Here is an 18,059-nt window from a genome sequence, read left to right as displayed (position 1 = left end):
ATATAGCAGATGGCTGGATATATAGCAGATGTTAATGGGTGGATTCAATGATGAATGACTGGTCTCTGGAATGATTATCCTGTAGCTAATCTACTCTCCCTCCAACATGTCCCCCAATTTCACCTGAAGTAATATTTCTGAAATGTTAATCTGACCATATCAGCTGTCTCCTTTAAAGATCTCCATTGTCTCTTCTCCATGTTACTGTTTCATAGGGAACATACATTTATTGTGATTGTTATTAATGGAAGTAAAAACACTGCTGGCATCTATGGAGCAATGATGCTAAACATCCTACCAAAGTATGATGCTGACCCCAACTAAAAAATGTCTCTCAAAAGAAACCTTGATCTATCCCTTATCTTAGCAAACATTTAGAATTCCATTTGCCAACAATAGCTACCCCTGTATCATATCTAAGAAAATCCAGCTCATAATCCACACATTTACATATGATTTCATGCTTCTTTGATTTTATTCATTTTCCTTTACTGAGATCATTCTTCTTCCTTGGTTCCTTTGTTCCTTGTTTCAAGTTAAGTCTAATTTTCACTTCCACGAATCTTTCTTGAACTCCCACTTCTACACAGCCATATCACTCTAAGCATGCATGTACCATGACATTTACCTGTGCTACACTGAATGGCATATTTTTATATCTGCCTTCCATCACTTAACTAAGAACTGAGGAAGGGCAGAAATATGGGAAAATGTGTTTAGAAGTCATTGTTCTCAGATGACTGTTTTCTGAAATATATAAAATATATAAAATATATCCATAGAAGATACTTGATACCTATGAAGGACTTAATAAATAGTAGTACTATTAATGACCCAGATTAGTGTTTCTCCAATTTTATAAGTGCTATACTAGAGATCAAGACCACCTCAAAAAAATGGACAGCACATATTCATATTTTAAAAAAGAGATAAATTTAAAGAAAAGTCAACTCCGGTATAATTGACACAGGGGTGAAACAATATTCACGAAAAATCTTATACTGAAAACTGAAGTTTAGGGAAGTGTTTGAAAGGCAACAGCACTGCCTGGACTGCGCTCCTCTAGCTAGAAACACCCATGACTGTGAAACTGCTACAAAAACCACCTCCCCCACCCCAGCAGGTGCCAGACACTGGGATGAATGGCATGTATCACCACATATCATTTCATCTATATGAAAATAAAAATTTCATGTCTATGTACATGCCCACACACAGTCATTAACCTATTTTCCTTGCTACAGATGAGAAAATCAGAGCTACATAAAAGATAACCTAGTTTTCCTACTTTTACACAGAATGAAGGGCAGGAACCCTGAGTCAAACTGTTCGAGGGAAGCCGTGTATATAACTGATGCTCTAGCTCTTCATTGTGCACCTAGTTCTGTAACTGGGGGTATCTTAAACTTTATATAATCAAAAGCCTCCTATTTAGAATTTGCTTTTACACACAGGTTTTTCCCCCTATGCTGTCTTCTACAGTGATAGTGAGGTCAAAATTAGCTAGAACTTTAAGCCAACCAAGGGACTGGTTGACCTGAGAGTCAACTCCCTTCAAGGCAAGTTTTCAATTAGCAGAGGAAGACAGTGCTATCGAGTGCTGACATCCCAACCGAGAGCTCCTTTCTGCTCAGGGTTATTTCTCAGGGAAGGTCGATGAGGGATGGGCACATTCCACCAGCTGGAGGCTATGCCAGTGACCTTTAATGCTAGTTTAGCTTAAACACATTTTGACAGTTTGAACAAATTAGTATATTTTTACAAGGTGGGGCAAGCACCACAAATTAGACCTAAAGGCTTGCCTGTAGGCTGGGTCAGTAAGCAGAGTTTACAAGATCCTTCACTGCTGCTCTTTGCTCTCTTTCTTCTCCCACTCCAAAAGAAAATGCTCCATTTTACCACCACATGCATACTATGAGAGAGAGAGAGAGAGAGAGAGAGAGAGAGAGAGAGAGAGAGAGAGAGGAAGAAAGAAAGAAAGAAAGAAAGAAAGAAAGAAAGAAAGAAAGAAAGAAAGAAAGAAAGAAAGAAAGAAAGAAAGAAAGAAAGAAAGAAAGGAAGGAAGGAAGGAAGGAAGGAAGGAAAGAGAAAGAGAGAAAGAAAGGAAGAGAGAGAAAAGAAAGAGAGAAAGAAAGAAAGACAGCTGTACAAGTGGCAGCAGCTTCTGCAAGTTAACCTGAGAACCATCTCAATAGCATAGCATTCCGGGATCTCTCCACAACTAATAGATGCTAGTTCCATCAGCCAGAATCAGCTCAAAAACATCACTCCATATGTTGAGGGCAATGTGGAAATGCCTTACGAGTAAATACTGTGTTACTATCGTGTGGGTGTGAAGTCCTAGCTCCTTGATGACTTACCTGGAAATGGATGTATTTAACATGAGAACACATAAAGGGAACTGACAACCTAAAAGCAGTGAAAAGGTCCATCCTCCAAAACACTGGCCCCTTGACTACTAAGTAGGCACACAGCTTTTATCTGAGCAGATCTCATAGACAAGATGCTCTGCTGAATCAAATGGGAATTAAAGGGATTCTGTGTAGTTGGCATAGAAAGTGTCTCAAAAGCACAAAGGCCACTTTAGTCACAGGAAACTGCCAGAGGGTAGCTCATTTGATGGGAAAGAAAACAAACAGACACAATGGCTGGTGTATTTTTGAGGCAATATTAAATCTAATAAACATGACTCCAATAGTATCGGTTTAAATCGGCTTGAGAGACTTGGAGGATTTCACAGCGTGTTTTCTCACCACCAGCTTTTATCTCAGAGGCAGACTTGATAGCTGAGAGCCGAGTCCTTCCCTAGCTTCTGCCAGGTGCGTGCCATTCCTCGGCCTCTGGCCTGGCTTTGGCCCCCAGAGTGGGGATAATTAGAACGTCATTTCAGCCAGCTTTGTTTTTCTGGGTCACTGGCTTCAGACTCCATCAAAAGAGGAGTGTTGTACTGAAATAAATTCATTTCCTCTTCCTCGGCCAGCCCTGACTTATTTCCTGGGGGACCATGTTCCATAGGACTAGAGCACATAGACAGCTTCTGTGCACGTTTGATAGTGTCTAGAGAGGTCCAAGATGGGGGCACAGGATAAAGGAAGGGTCAACCCTCTGCTGCTGCTGCAGCAGCAGCACCACTGGCAGCAGGTTCTCTGTCTCTCTCCAGCAGCACACTGACATGCAAAGGCCTCAGACAGACATGCTGAGGAACACATCACCACAAACTGTTCCGGGAGCTGTTAATGCTGGTGTGTAATGTTTATCCAATGGCCTCCATCCGAAAGGCTCTGTAGAACATGCATACTACAAGCAGAGCTTTATACCCCATTAGCACGCAAATTCCTAGCTGCCCAGAGGCATATGGTACTGACCATAGATGGCCAGCATTTGTAGAGGTGGAGGTAGAGGGCACACAAACTTGTGGGAACACAATAAGAGACACTCAGATATTGGGGTAAATGGCCCCATGTGGTATAATAAGGAGTAGCCAAAGGCAACCTTTGTTCTCCTCACAGCTGCAATTGCTCACCCTTATCAAGCACAAGTAAAAAAAAAAAAAAAAAAAAAACAAAGTTTTCATCTCAGATATCAGATGGGGCCTTTTTCTGCTTTGTTAATCTCTAACCATAAAGCCTCATCCAGCTGAGGAAGGAGAGGGCCTCAAAAAGCAATGACAGCCTACATCTGCTTCCCAAACGTTCAGATTCCACTTAGAAAAACAAAGACTTCCTCCGGCTTTCACTCAAAGCTAAAAAGAACAGTTACATTACTGTCACTATTTTAGTCCTGAATAGGATGCTTTTTCTGCCTTTGTCTAGCCTGAAAGGAGAGAAATGGACAGTAATGGCCGGTGATGTAGGGAGTGCACTATGAAGCACAGTGCTCTAAGAAGTACCTAGAGATAGGTAGTCACTGCCAGGGAATGTCAGGGCAGACACTGAGCTAATTCATGTCCAGAAAGTAGCTACAGTAGACTCATGTTTAGTTTGTGTATTCCCAGCATCTAGCACAGCACTTGGACAGGACATACCACACACACACACACACACACACACACACACACACACACACACACATACACACACCACCTCTGCCTCCTACACTGTCACAACAGCAGCCAGTAAGTTCCATCTTAAACCCAAATAGACCTATGCCACACTTCTATTTAAATCCCATCAGTGGCTACCCCCAGTCACAAGGACAAAACTAACAGAGTGCTTCCTTTCATCAGCTGGTGGATTTGTCTGCCAGAGATGTCATAACAAAGTATCAAAGATTAGTTGTCTTCAATAACAAAAATTTATCTTCTCATATCATTGGACAGCAGAGACCCAAGACACAGGTGTTCATTTTGCCTTAGCAATCTCTTTTTGACATTCAGATGGCTATCTTCTTGCTATGTTCACATACAAACATCTTCATTATCATAATCATGCTTATGATTTAGATTAGGGATCCAGCCTTACAATCTCAACTATCAAAATGTACTCTTTAAATGCCTTTTATTGCAAACACAGTCACATTTAAGGTTAGGACCACAGGATATAAATTTTAAAAGGACAAGATTGGCTCTGTGACATCTAGGCACTCTCTACCTTCTGGTTGACATCACTAATTATTTCTACATACTGAAGCTATATTAATTTTACATACCATCTCTTCTGCTAATATCCTGACTCTATGTCTATGTGAAGGGTTTTCATACCATTTCTATTGCTTCCTTTTCACAACATGGAGAGTAATTGCTAACAGTGCTTCCAAGGGCTCTGCCAGACTAAAGAGTTATTTGAAGGCATAGGTTTATGTCATGGAAACATTTGTTTTAATCCCTAAAGCCTAGCACAAGGCTTAATCCAAGGAATGCTCACAAAGAGAACATTCAGGGAAATAACAAACCAACCCGTTTCTTTGCCAGGGTAGAAGACTAAAGGAGTAAGCAAGATCCAACTAAGTGAGAAATATGTTCCAGCCTAGGACTCCGAATAAGTAGCTAGAGGATTGAACCTGCATAATATAAAAGATGGATATTAAGCACATGTTAATGGCAGGCCCTGTCCAAAAAGGCCATTGATTGAGTAAAATCTGGTTTCCCCAGCTCTCTCTATTGCCCCCAAATCTTTAGGATTTTGCTTTTCTTTTTTTTTTTTAAATTTTTTTATTAGGTATTTTCCTCATTTACATTTCCAATGCTATCCAAAAAGTCCCCAATACACCCCCCCACTCCCCTACCCACCCACTCCCACTTTTTGACCCTGGCGTTCCCCTGTACTGGGGCATATAAAGTTTGCAAGGACTTTGCTTTTCTAAGTATATACAAGACAATAACAGATTGTGTGGGGGGGGGGCGCTGTTTGTAGTGATCCAGAAGCCCTACAGCAACAGCCTTCAAAATCTTGGAGATTTGTAAAAACACAGATGGTTGGATCCCCATACCTAGGGACTATGATACTAGGATGGATACCAGGATTGTTATACTAGGATGGAGCCTCCAAATTTGCATTTCTAATCATTTCCCAAGTGATGCTATGGTAGTTGGTCCAGAGACCACACTGTAAAAACCACTACTCTAAAAGATACTTCTGAGACTGTGGAAAACAATTTATATTGTATTGGGAATAGCAGAGATGATAAATATGCTTACCAGGCTGTGTGATTACCTAGCCATCCCTCATTGCCAGACAGCATCAGTGTCGCTGAAATCAGTAATAGTACAGAAACAATAAGCTATTTGTTATTTTTAAGGTAAAAACATCTCTGGAAAGATGTGGTAACATGGTGATGAGTGCTCTGTTCTTTTTGTAGGTGCGATTAGAGTGGCCAACAGACCTTGCAGTCAATCCCATGGACAATTCATTGTATGTCCTGGATAACAACATTGTGCTGCAAATTTCTGAGAACAGGCGTGTGCGGATCATTGCAGGGCGTCCCATTCACTGCCAGGTGCCCGGCATCGATCATTTCTTGGTCAGCAAAGTAGCAATTCACTCCACCCTGGAGTCAGCTAGGGCCATCAGCGTCTCCCACAGCGGGCTGCTCTTCATCGCTGAAACAGACGAGAGGAAAGTGAACCGCATTCAGCAAGTGACCACCAATGGGGAGATCTCCATCATTGCCGGTGCTCCCACTGACTGCGACTGTAAAATTGATCCCAACTGTGACTGTTTTTCAGGTATGACCTTTTTAGCAATTCAGCAGCTCCCCCTTTCTCTTTTCAAAAGCAAAACCTGCATCAGAAAAGCCTAAAGGAAAACAAAAAGAGTTCATATCAACAATTGTGTGGGCTAGTGGAGAAAGCAATGTATTGAGAGTCAACTCTGACAGATGACTTACTGACCCAGAAAAGCCATAAAACCTGTTCACAATTCATCTGCCTTACTTGTTACAGAGATAAGTGTGTTTCGCCGTCACGTCACTTTGCTGTTCCTAGGATAAACAGATGTAATAACTTTTCAGATTCTCAAAAAGTTAACTATACAAATGTAAGATCATGTAATTATTTTTGCATTAGATAAAGGAAAATAGGTATAAAACATATTTACTGATTTTACTATGAAAAAAAATACTTTCCCTAAGTGACTGCTTTCCACATTAACAACATGTTCTATTAGACATTAGAAGGGACCCCAAGTAGACTGCTTTGAGAATGCATAAGAAAATTAAATTCCACAATGGTAAGTTCTTACTTACAACATCAGTCTCTTACATTACTTGATTTTAAAAGCTCTGAAATTCCAGCAACAACAGTGCCCTTTACTTTTCACTAAAGTAGGAGAGGAAAAGAAGAGCCTTTCCCCCAAACATGGAATAGTTATTTCAGATATCAAACAGACCTCCAAATGTCAACAGTTCTTCTATTCATCTGCCAAATGGAAATCCCGCCATGCTGCATGCAGACCTAGTAAGCTACTCATCCAGGACTGAATGGCCCTCATAAGTTTTGTGTTTCACTGGGCCATAGGAATCCACATCTAGCAAACTGGACAATGTGACTTTGTTCAGTATTTTCAGTATTTTTCTGAACAATGAAACATAAATATATTAGTAATGTGTATCTTTCATTCAAGATAAGTCTAATGTTTATCTCAGTTACTAACTTTGATATTTGGAGTCATTGTTACACTTATAGACAGTATCCGTTACCAGTGGGACAATGGGAATTAACAGAGGAAATGACCTCTAAGCATAGTAGGACTGGAAGGTCTTAAAACAGATCCTGCAAGCAGCAACAGGAATAAGGCTCATGGAATTGCAGGCAAATTTTGTATGGCTATCATTACTTGCTGTTCTTGTATCTTGCAATACAATAGATTCTGAACAGCAGGATTTAGGAATTCACAAAATTGGTGTAACTGAGATAATTACATCTTACTGTTTATCTTTAGTGGTACTGACTCGAGAATTACGATCTTGAATAATGGGTTTCAAAATAATCAGAGGGGGAGATTGCAAAGAATGCTGGTTTACTGGTTTTTTTAATGATTTTTTTTAATGTGTGTTGCTTTACATCTAGGGTATGCCCCCTCAAGTTTCTTTGATGCCAATTATTAATATCAAGGTCTTTCCCCATAGGTGATGGTGGCTATGCCAAAGATGCAAAGATGAAAGCTCCCTCTTCCTTAGCAGTGTCACCTGATGGTACCCTCTATGTAGCAGATCTTGGCAATGTTCGAATTCGTACCATCAGCAAGAATCAAGCCCACCTGAATGACATGAACCTATATGAGATTGCCTCTCCTGCTGACCAAGAACTCTACCAGTTCACTGTAAATGGAACGCACCTACATACCATGAACTTGATAACAAGGGACTATGTTTATAACTTCACCTACAATGCTGAAGGTGATTTGGGTGCAATCACTAGCAGCAATGGCAATTCAGTGCATATACGCCGGGATGCAGGTGGGATGCCCCTGTGGCTTGTTGTGCCTGGCGGACAAGTCTACTGGCTTACCATAAGTAGCAATGGTGTCCTGAAAAGAGTGTCAGCCCAAGGCTACAATTTGGCCTTGATGACCTACCCAGGAAACACAGGACTTCTGGCAACAAAAAGTAATGAAAATGGATGGACAACTGTTTATGAGTAAGTTTCTAATTTCCAATTAAGCCTTTGTTAGGTTTTTATTTGAAGCAGAATTACAGTAAGAACATGGCTTAGTAATTGATGGCTTGTTGCATGCTATTTTCTCCTAATAATCACAGTTAAAAAAAATAAAAAGTAAGTAGTCAAGGAGAAAATTTTACTCAGCTCCTAGGGTGGGCCCCATTTTGCCTAAGCAGTTTGTAGAGCATAATGCTTAAAGTCTAGTGTGACACTGCAGGGGACAGGAATGAGGTAGAAGTCCATGAACTCAACAAATTTACAGCATCCCTGGGAAGACAAGGTAAAATTGCATCTAAATAACAAAGCGAAAGGATACTGCTGAAGCAGTAAAGAAGCAGTGTGATTTAACAAGTATTTACCAATCCCTGTGGGGTCCAATGGATGAATAAATAAGTCTGTGCCCAGGCCAACTCAGTATTCATTGCTGGGAGAGATAAGGGTGAAGTAAGAAAGGAAGAAGTGGACCCTGAAAGGAGAATGTAAAAATCTGTGGAGCAAATGCTGCCCAGCAGCTCTGAGCCCTTGATCACCTCTGTGAGATGGGGAGCCAAGTGTTCCTGTGCAAACTCAGGCTTCCTCAGTGTCCCCACACCAGTGGAAGCTAGCATGCAGTTGCAACCACAGGCTAGTTCTGTAACAACTGCATTTGACTGGGAACTAACATGAAGTATGCAAGCTACTAGGTGGTCCCACAGCATGGAAATAGAGACCATTGTCCTTACCTTGTTCCTAAGTCCATCCACTCAGCAAGCCTGACTGATCAGCCCCCAGGAAGCACTTTCCCCACAAAGGAAACTGCCAAGTTGCTAACAGTGTACCAAGTGAGGATAATCCCTAGAGTCAGAACTCAGAACCTGGGACAACACTCAAGCCAAAGCCTTTAAACATGAAGAAGTTGAGATACCAAGTGTGAGGAGTTTAAGGTGTGACTTTTCTTGTGTGGTTACAGAGAATATGAAGAGAATATGTCCAGGGCACAAAAGCTTTCTGAGGAAAAGAACAAAGCAATTGTCCTTCAAATTTTGGAGCATTTCCCAAAGAAATGCCATTTACACAAAAGACCTGAACAGCTACTCCAATTTCACTTGGAGAAATGTATTCAGTGGTTTCTGTTGCAGGGCTGCAGGGCTTCCTTGTTTTTTTTTTTTTTTTTTTTTTTTTTTTTTTTAGTTCTCTTATGTCTTAATAAGAGTAGCAAAAGCTAAAAAGCTACTGCTCTCTAAGGATTTAATTGCTGCTAGATATTGTGGTATGTAATCATCATACATTATTTTATTTGGTTCTCTTTGTTACAACATGGGATAGGGGCTCTTAGCATCCCCATTTTCTAGATAAGTAACTAAGCCACAAATATAATTGATTGGTCCTGTTTCACCCTGATGTCCATACTTTAAAACATTCTTCCTTTAGGAAAATTAATTTCTAGTGAAAAACTTTTGAAGTCATTGAAAATGAGTCTCATTCCAGATCACAAAGCAGTTAAAATGATGTGACAAAAAAAAAAAAAAAACACTCTTTTGAAACCTGACTGTTAAATTCAGTCCTGCAAAGTGGTTATGTTAACTAGTTTTCAAATCAACTAGGTAACCTGTTTCCTTTTCATTCCTTTGACTAATATTTTTTGAGTATTTGCTAAGTACTACTAAATGTTTCAGGCATGTCTAACCTTTAACACTGAGGCACAATGTTATCATCTGCTTAAGTTCACACACAAGAACTATGAAGTCAACTTATAAAAAAAGTCACAAAAATCTCATAATCTTTTAAGTTAGTTAATGAGTTTATATTGACCTTTACTCATAACTATCCTGAAGTGTATGAAGCCTGTAGGCCACAGGCTGGATGTGCCTATTATGTGTGGAGATATAACCACTAATAAAAGATAAAATTCCATTTGCTCATGAACCTTACATTTTACTGGAGGACAGTAAGTGATGTTATATAAAGAATATATGCATACACATATATGGTATAAGATGTATTAATAATTTGGGGGCTAGTAAGATGGCTCGGGAGGTAAAAATGCTTGCCTCTAAGCCTGATAACTTGAGCTTGAGTCCAAGAACCCATATGGTAGAAGGAATGAATTGACTCCCAAAAATTGTTCTCTGACCTCCCACATTCTGCCATGGCACACAAAAATGGATGGATAGATAGATAGATAGATAGATAGATAGATAGATAGATAGGCAGATGATAGAGATTATACTAATAAAGAGATGAATCAAAAATTATGAATACATTTTGAAAATAAGAATGATCAATACTTACTGTCAAAGTAGATGTAGGATTTATAGGGAAAAATTAAGTCAAAGACAACTTCAAAGTTTTTGGCCTAAACACTAAAATATAGAATTTCTATTCTTAGAAAGAAATATTATACAAGATGCTTAATAAGGTAAGAGACTAGAAATTCAATTTGTGACAATTAGTTAAACATCTATTTAACTTTAAGTTAAATAGATGAGTCTGGGTTTGAAGAGAAGTGAGAAATCCACATTTGAAATCCTCCAAAGGTTAAAATATATTTAAGTCCATGAAACAGGTGAGATTGCCAGAAAAGTGAGTATAGACTAAGATAGCAGCATAATGATCCAAAAGTATCTCATCGTTTTTGCTTAAGAAAAATTGTCAAAAGAGACTGAGGAAAGAGGGCCAATGAGCTAGAGAAGCAGTGTGTCCTGAAAGCCACCAGCCCATTTATGCTCTTAAACAACCTGCATTAGGCCAGGTTATTAATAAACAGTAGGAATTCACTCTGGGAGGAGGGGTTGCACACATATGATGTGTGTCAGAACACAACGCTGTGGAGTTGTTGCTGCCTTTCCACCTTTACATGAGTTCAAAGGCTCAAACTCAGGCCACAAAGTCTGGGTAGCAAATGCTTTTACCCAGTAAGACATCTTGCCAGGGGCTAGAAAGTCTAAGATTAAAGTGCCAACAGAATCAGCATGTGGTATGAGGTACTCTCTGCTTGCAGGATGGCACCTCTTACTCTGTGTCTTCATATGGCAGGTAGGGAGCAAAGGAGATAGGCTATATCCCTACAACTCACAGATCTCATTATGGGGGCAGAACCGTTATAACCTAATCATCTCCTAAAGACCCTATCTCTTGCCATTGCACAGATGGTTCAATAGTCAAATTCACTGGCTGCTCTTTCAAAGAACCTGAGATTAATTCCTAGCATGACATGACAGCTCACAACCATCTGTAACTCCAGTCCCCAGGTATTTGATGCCCTCTTCTGTATCAGGCATGCAAGAAGTACACAGACACACATACAGAATAAAAAAAAAACAACTATACACGTAAATTTGAAAAAATAGAACTTAAAACCCAGCTTATAATATTTCAACTTTAAAAATTGGGGGATGTATTCATATTCCATCCCTATATAAAACAGGTGATTCAAAAAGGAAAAGGGGGCTGAGTCTAGAGCTCATTGGTAGGTTGCCTGCCTCACATATACAAGACCCTGGGGACAATGTCCAGCATCCCCAGAAAAAAAATGTGTGTATCAGATATTAATAAATAAGCTGGTCCTAAGAACTGATCATTGTCTGTGAAGATCAGTATTTACCTAAAAGGAGGAAGATTCTAAAACACAGTACAGGACTCAAACCTGAATAGAACAGGTCAATGAAAGACTGGATGGATGCACAAATATCAATGGCACCACTATTCATAATCACCAGGAAGTGTCCTCCAAGTGATGAGGAGATATGCATAATGCAATCTATCAATATGAGCTAATATTAACTCCAAAGTAGAAATGAAGTTTTGATACATGCTAAAACATAAATCAACCTCACAAGCATTGAGTGAAAGAAGATAAGCATGAGAGGGAAAAGACCATATGGTTACATTTACAGAAAATATCCAGAAAGAGCAGATCTATATAGATATAAAATAGATTAGTAGTTGCCAAGAGCTGATGAAAGGAATAAACTGGGGGTTTAGGCAGGCATAAAGAAAAAGGGTTGTTTAGGGAATGATAGAAATGCTCTGGAAGTGGTGGTGATGGTTATATAACATAACCAATGTACTGAAACATTAGTAGCTTGTACCCTTTAAAAGACTACATTTTATGATATGTGAATTATCTCTCAACAATAATTTAAAAAGAAAATAGGAGGAGAAAGATTGGACACAGTAGATAAAGAATTACTTTGAGGGACTTTGCTATAAGCGGTAGAAAAATTACAACTGGTGTCAGGGAAGAGAAATGGAGTCAACAGAAGGGAGTTTTGTTTTCATTTTTTGTTTGATTTGGGATTTGGTTTGAGACAGGGTCTAACTATATATCCTTGGCTGCCTGAAACTCACTATGTAGGCCAGGCTACCCTTGAACTTATAAAAGATTTTAGTGAAATATGTTTGCTTGCTAATGGAAAAGGTACAGTATAGAAATAAAAATTTATGATGCCCAGTAGAAAAGAGAGTGTTACTGAAAGATCAATTTGTATACCAGCTTTTCTGCTGTTGTCACCTTGAAGCAGAGACAATGTGGTAAGCAGTATACCGAGACCTATCACCAGGACTCAGCCTGCAATCAGTAAAGTGGGAGCTACTAACATCATTGTGACATAACCAATATTGAGACTCTAAGGAATAAGAAACACAAGCATCCACAGGGGAGTGCCCTTGGAATTTTATGACCACAAAGAAAAGTTAGAAGTCATCTTATAAATGAGAGAGTCCCAGAATAAGGAGGTAACTTGCCCACTCAGATTGTTTGTTGGCTAGATCTAGAATCAGACTTGTTCTTTCTGTTCTACAACTACCACAATGAATTCCATAAAACGGTGAATATTTGAGACTACAAGAGTGATGGCGCAGAATGTGGAGAACTAGAACAGGAAGTAAATATGAGAACATCATTAGATAAAAAAGGAATGCTCTTCTTTTCCCCTGCCTCCTAACTGCAGCAAGAAGTATGCTGAACAAATTACATGTGTTGAGAGAAGATACCTCTTCCTTTTGAAACTATTTGCTCTCAGGCTGAACAGCAGGCCCTAGTAAACCACAGTCCCTAGGTCCTGGCCACTTAAGAATGCATGACTTTATTGCCCTAATAAATATGCATAAATAGCCTACCTTCTGCATGTGGCTTGTTTCACTTACATCCTTTAACCCAGTCCTGGATATTCCCCAAAAAACTGTCCTTGTCCATCTGAAGTTTGAGAACACAGAATTGGAGCTACTATCTCAATCAGGGTCAGAAGAAGGCTAAGCACGATAGAAGCTGAAAGGCTCTCCTAAAACCTCAAGTATTTCTGTAAAGTGAGAGAGTGGCTTCTTTTTCTGGCTAAAGGGGACAAATTGTTTTCCAAGTTAAAATCAGAATTGTTGTGAGATGAGATGAGAGCAAAGCAAAGTTTGTCAAGATGGAGACCTGCTGTGTAGAAAGACCCATGAGAGTAATCTGCTCAGCTTTTGATTATCTGCAGCTTTGAGAGAAAAACTGACACAGATGACCCTGAACAGTGGGTAATGCAAACGGAACCTAAAACAGTCTCTTGTGCAGCAGGAGTATAGAGGTTTTTATTGTGTGATGGGATATTGTTTAAATAGATTGTTGATTTTCATAACTGATTTGGACCGAGATCAAAATTATACACCCCAAGTATTAGTACTTGAAGCTTCACTGCCCACAAGCATCCTAAGTGTCAGAGTGTGGGGACGTGGAGGTGGGGCAGGGATAAGAAGCTGTCCACAGAGAAATGGCTAACAAGGAGGACTGTCAACATAAGCTTAATACTAGAACAAGGAGAAATGCATTCTGTCCTGACAAGCTAATGGACCCCTAATTGTAATTGACCCGATCACAGTGGAGATCCAAGGGAAAGACTGCTCCTCACATAACTGGGAACTCCTCTTCATCCTGGAAACTGAAATAGGAAGCATGATGCTTTCACTTATTTTTCTGGCATTTGCCTGGCCAAAAAAAAAAAAAAAACACAAAAAACAAAAAAACAAAAAACTTCTGCTACATTAAATAGAAAAAGCCCCAGGCTGAGGCAAGAGAATTGGTTGTGTCTGCTGTCAGGCTGAGCCGAGATAATAATTCCTCAGTGTCTCTTGCCCTGTGTAGGAAGTCCTTGCACTTGGGAGGAAGACCTGTGTATTTCCATGTGTTATTGAACTTTGGGTCCTCTGCCATCTCCATTTCTAGACTGTTAGTTCATTTGTTTGCACACAAAAAGCCACTTAGTGACAAGTGAGAAAAGCTTTCACGATATTTCTCAATACTTTCTAGAGTATTGTTTAAATGCTGAGTCTTGTCATGGGTGGCTAATGAGGGATTACCCTTTCGCCCAGATAAGATTATAAGGGGACAAAGCACATAAGCCATATCTTCATGCAGAAAGTTTCACTCAATAGTCACCCCTCCAAACATTTGAAATTGGGCTGGAGAGAGGCTCATCCATTCACTGCTAAGGCTCATAAACCAAACATATGCAAGATTCTGGTGTCTTCTACAGTCATGGGATCTAAAAGAAACTAAGGTGCTATAAGGTGCAGCCCTTACCTCCAGGCAAGTAAATGACTGCAATTTAGTAGAAGTAGGACTGAGGAGATAACTCAGTTGGTGGAGTTCTTATATAAAATGTGTAGGGTCGAGCATTCTGTCCTTAACCCCATCAAACCACCATCTCAGTAACCTAAAAGGTTCTAATCCAGCCTTAGCTACATGAGACTCTATCAAAAACAAAAATAAAACATCTATCCACATAAACAAGAAGATAAAAATATGGACTGTTCTTTCAGGTATCTAAAGATAGACTCAACATCTTTGTTCAAATACCTCTATTCCAATTCTTGCTATGACTCAAGAATGACGCAAACAGAATTGCAGTGGTGCTTGTAGAGAAGCAAAATAAAGATTCAGAACACATTGAGGCAGAGAAAGTTTCAAAAGCTCCAAAGAAGGTTAGCTGCATTTTCACAGGACATCTATGTAAACTGAGTTGTCCTACTTTGCTTTCTCTTCCTGACCTGAAACACCAAATAAAAGGAAGTTGGGGTGGAAAGGCTTATGTTTACCTGGAAGTTTATATCTATCATTGAGAGAAGTCAGGGCAGGAACTCAAAGCAGGACCCTGGAGGCAGAAGTTGAAGCAGAGACCATGGTGCTTACTGGCCTGTTCCCCATGCTTTATTCAGCCTGATTTCTTGTAGCACCCAGAGATGGCACTATCCACAATGAGCTGGCCTCTCCCACATCAGCCATCAATCACAACAGTGCACCACAGGCTTGCCTACAGGCCAAACTGATGGAAGAATGTTCTCAGTTGTGATTCCTCTTCCCAGATAACTCTAGCTTATGCCAATCTGACACAAACTAAATAGCAACCCTCCCAACACTACTGTAGACAATTCTGTATGCTCTCTAATCCCACTGTTGCTCAGACTGAACACTCCTTTCTATTTTCACTGGCAATGTACAATGACCGCTCATCTACCAAATGAGTAGATACTGTAGTGAGAATCTACTCTTTGCCACACACTGAGAATGCAAAGATGACTGAGTGGTCAAAAGATGTGGACTTACAGTCCAGAGTGGGAGGCAAGTCCCAAGGACATGTGATCACAATACATTGGATAAAAACAAGAGTTCATCATCTTCCCTTGTAGGAGCTGAGACTGTATCCTCCTCAAAATCTCTACTGCTCTCAGTCTCCCCATACATAGTTCACTGTCATCAAAACACTAATCGGGTCTCCCCAACCCCTCCCCCAAAATCTTTCCATGCCTCTATGTTACCTTCTTTGCCTCTATATAACTTCATATTTACCTCAAGAGCCTGGTATACCAACCCCACTGTGCTCACTTCTCCAGCATTCTCTCCACTTCCTTCCTATAGGAACCTTGTTCTCAAACAGCATTTTTCCAAAGGACATTCCACATAAAACAAACAGCATTTTCCCAAAGGGCATCCCCATAAGTCTGTGCTGGTGTTCCTGCTCCAGTTTTATTTGAAAGGCCTTTTTTCCCTCCCTGGTGTCTGCACACCTTCCATGATTGAAACATTACCACTTCATGATCTTCCTCCCTCTCTTATGCTCAGCCCAGTAGGAACTGACTTCTGCCTTTACTGGGCTTCTATGGTTCTTCCTTTACATATGCACTAGCAATATCCTGGAACTAAATGGATTTTTGGTGCAGGTCTCATCTGCCCTACTAGAGCCTGTGGGTTTCACGAAACACTGTATTCCCAGGACCTATAGCACATGACTCTGATAGCCGAATGAAAGTCAAATGAGAACAAAAGGGCATTGTGGACTTGGAAGTGCATAATAAAAATCAAAATGCTATTGCTGGTGGGAAAGATGGGATCTACTATTTCCTAAAGAATGCTTATTAGATTGGTCAGTTTTGACCTGAGGGATTATAGAGGTCTGACTTCTTTGTCCTTCCTTTTAAAAATATAAATAATGAATCACACATTTATTAATCTGAGTATTTTCTTGTAAGCAAAGGTAGAGGAGCTTCCAGCTTCTATTCAGTGCAGTTTAGAACTGGCTTAAATGCTCCTCGGGGGGAAGATTGCACTATCCTTTATGAGAAAAGATTAGACCAAATATATTTTTAATAATGTATAAATATAACTTCCCCCAACTAAAGTATATCCCCCTCAAGGATAATGAATTCTAGGAGCTGGAGAGATGGCTCAGCAGTAAAGAGCACTGGCTGCTCTTCTAGAGGATCCAGGTTCAATTTCCAGCAAGGATAGGCTCAAAACTGCCTGTCCCTCCAGTTCCAGGGATACCATCTTCTGGTTTCCATGGGCACTAGGCATTCGGTTGATGCACAGACGTACATGCTGGGAAACCACCCATACATATCAATTCTATTTATTTTTTTAAAGATGAATTTCCTTTACATACTCTACCAGAGCATATACATGTGAGCATGAACATACACATACACACACATGTTATACCTACAGTCTATCACAGTGTTGAACTAAAGGAAAAGTTTCAATACTACTGTTATCCCTTCCTGTAAGAGCACTGCAAAATCAGTCTAGAAGTGAACAATATGATGATAAATCTCCTCTTACCAAACTCACTACTAATGACTAGGAAGGCAATATCCATTGTCTAGTGGTGCATTCCCCTGGCAGAATTTTTGTTCCTGGTTAAGTGAGCTCTCTATAGTGCCTAGAGAAAGGAGTGGACTGTTCCCATGATGTGGCCTGAGGGGATCAGTTGAAGCATATTGGCTTATACTCTCTGCACCAAAGGATGCAAGCTCCAAAGGGAAAAACACGACATGAGAGAATTTTGATTAAACTTGTTTCTTTGACATTCAGCCCGGAAAGATGCATTCCCCAGTGATGGGAGTTTGGGAGGGAGGGACTCAAGCAAACCCTGAGAAATCAAAGGCCCTCTTTCTTTCTTGTCCACTTTGAGCAATCTTTCCAAACTTGAGGGAATTACCCACTGATGTTTACATCTGCCTGTAGCTCTTCCTTTGGTAATGACCCCACAGAAGTGAGGTGGGCCTCTTCTGTTTTGATCCAGAGCCATATAAATGATTGAGCACATGAGAGACACCACACTACAAACACTGCCAAATGAAACTGCTTTTTGACTGGGATGAGCACAATGTGGCTGTGTAAGAATGTTGAAGGCTGAAGTTCTATGATCGAGCTACATACACTTTGTAATAAGAATGTCTGCCCAGCCACAGAGAAGAATGAGGCAAGATGCCTTTCTAGCCACTAAGAGACTAGACACGCCTATAGTAAAGGGTACTTTATTCCCTGAACCACTGCCTCCCTCGTGAGAAAAGAACCAATCAGCACCCTCCCACCTACATCTATCTGAGCACCTCGAGTATTATCCAGAAGTAGCTTCCCCTTCCCAATGCACTTCTGCAGACTTGGGAAGCAGGGTCGGGACTGTGCTTGTGATGTTGAGAATAAGCAGGAAAATGCATCTCAGGCAAAAAG

The 18,059-nt window shown here is 40.2% G+C and overlaps 1 protein-coding gene across 2 annotated transcripts in view; it reads left to right on the top strand.

Annotated features, from left to right (window-relative positions):
- The window catches only part of Tenm1 (teneurin transmembrane protein 1), an 889,421-nt gene that overhangs the window by 839,551 nt on the left and 31,811 nt on the right, over positions 1-18,059 (top strand). For both annotated transcript variants that reach the window (XM_029473263.2, XM_029473264.2), the window contains 2 exons: positions 5,797-6,163; positions 7,564-8,074. In XM_029473263.2, coding sequence (XP_029329123.1) covers positions 5,797-6,163; positions 7,564-8,074 — 878 coding nt within the window. The remainder of the gene's footprint in view (positions 1-5,796; positions 6,164-7,563; positions 8,075-18,059) is intronic.

The sequence above is a fragment of the Mus caroli genome, unplaced genomic scaffold, assembly GCF_978045245.1.
Source record: "Mus caroli unplaced genomic scaffold, Mus_caroli_1 scaffold_5, whole genome shotgun sequence".
NCBI lineage: Eukaryota > Metazoa > Chordata > Mammalia > Rodentia > Muridae > Mus > Mus caroli.
This window is presented reverse-complemented; position numbering and strand designations above follow the sequence as displayed.